Source organism: Halyomorpha halys, unplaced genomic scaffold, assembly GCF_000696795.3.
Source record: "Halyomorpha halys isolate HHAL.00 unplaced genomic scaffold, Hhal_1.1 Scaffold1792.1, whole genome shotgun sequence".
Taxonomy (NCBI): domain Eukaryota; kingdom Metazoa; phylum Arthropoda; class Insecta; order Hemiptera; family Pentatomidae; genus Halyomorpha; species Halyomorpha halys.
In genome coordinates, this window is record NW_027111012.1 from 52,916 (window position 1) to 54,130 (window position 1,215).

The 1,215-nt window shown below is 49.0% G+C and overlaps 1 protein-coding gene across 1 annotated transcript; it reads right to left on the bottom strand.

Moving 5' to 3' along the window:
- Window positions 1-100: 100 nt before the first annotated feature.
- Window positions 101-613, bottom strand: LOC136796175 (uncharacterized). Its single transcript, XM_067049109.1, has one exon. The coding sequence runs from the start codon at window positions 611-613 to the stop codon at window positions 101-103; it is 513 nt and encodes a 170-aa protein (XP_066905210.1).
- Between the last annotated feature and the right edge of the window lie 602 nt (window positions 614-1,215).

A 1,215-nucleotide genomic window follows, 5' to 3' on the forward strand; every position in this document is an offset into this window, starting at 1 on the left:
TGAAGTCCGCCAAGTGAGGAACAGCGTATCTATCGGGGACCGTCCTGGCGTTCAACTGTCGATAATCTCCGCAGGGCCGTATATCTCCATCCTTCTTCTCCTATACGTGTATTGGACTGGCCCAAGAGCTATTAGATGGTCTGCAAATTCCCTCTTCAATCATTTGCTCGAATTCTCGCTTGGCGGCGTTGTACCTCTCCGGCGGCAGGCGGTGTGCTTTGGCTGTGACTGGGGCACCGTGGGTTTCTATATGGTGGACGACGTCGTGCTTTGGCTCTTTGACGAAGGATGTTGGTTGTGTAACGCTAGGGAACTGGCGTAGCAAGGCTGTGTACCATTCACCGGTTGGTACTGAATAAACAGTGGGTACCGGTACCTTAGCTAATCTTCCACATGTCGTCAATCCTGTTTTCTGGTCCACCAGCTGACATCCAGCGAGATCTACCATAATATTATAGTGATATAGTAGATCTGCACCTATGATTGGATGACACACGGTTGCTATTATGAACCTCCACGTAATTTTGCGCCGAAGACCGAGATCAAGGTTCTGGACTATGCTTCCATATGTGGGAATGTGCGTGCCATTGGCCGCATATAAAGTGCACTGCATGTTCGACTTTACTTTCTTGTTCTTCACCGGAAAAACAGATATAGTGGCTCCTGTATCTACCAGATACCTGGTCCCGAACTTTTTGTCGACTATAAAAAGTCGGCGGTTGGTAATTTCGGCGACGAAACCCGCCTCGTTCGCCGCTCCTTCTAGTTTAAAGTCCCAGCTGTCTTCCAACTGCAAGGTTGACGGCACTTGGTAGCCCCTTCTCCGAATCTATTATGGTAGAAGCAGAAACGCCGTCCACTTTTACTCCTCGAAGCCCTGCGATCCCTGTTGGGCGACCTGTTATTGCAGCGGCCAATCCTGGATCCCATTAGCATTTTCAGAGTGGCTAATTCCGCAGTAAGGTCATCAATCGCTACCTTAATGTCTTCCATCCTTGAAGAAGCAGGTTCTGAATGACTACCCATAATAAAATTACTTGAGGGCTGCTGGATTTCCGCTATTTTATCCGCAATATGTGCAAGCTTCGTGGAATCCGTGTGATCTGCGGCGGCTAAGGTTGCTTGCATTCCCTCAGGTAACCCTCTTAGCCACAAGGTGTTGAGCATATCTGCAGGAACCTTACCTGCGGCCAATTGCTGCATTTCTCGAAGAAA

Coding starts and splice junctions, on each gene's coding strand:
- LOC136796175 (XM_067049109.1), bottom strand. CDS start 613: ATGCAGTGCACTTTATATGCGGCCAATGGCACGCACATTCCCACATAT.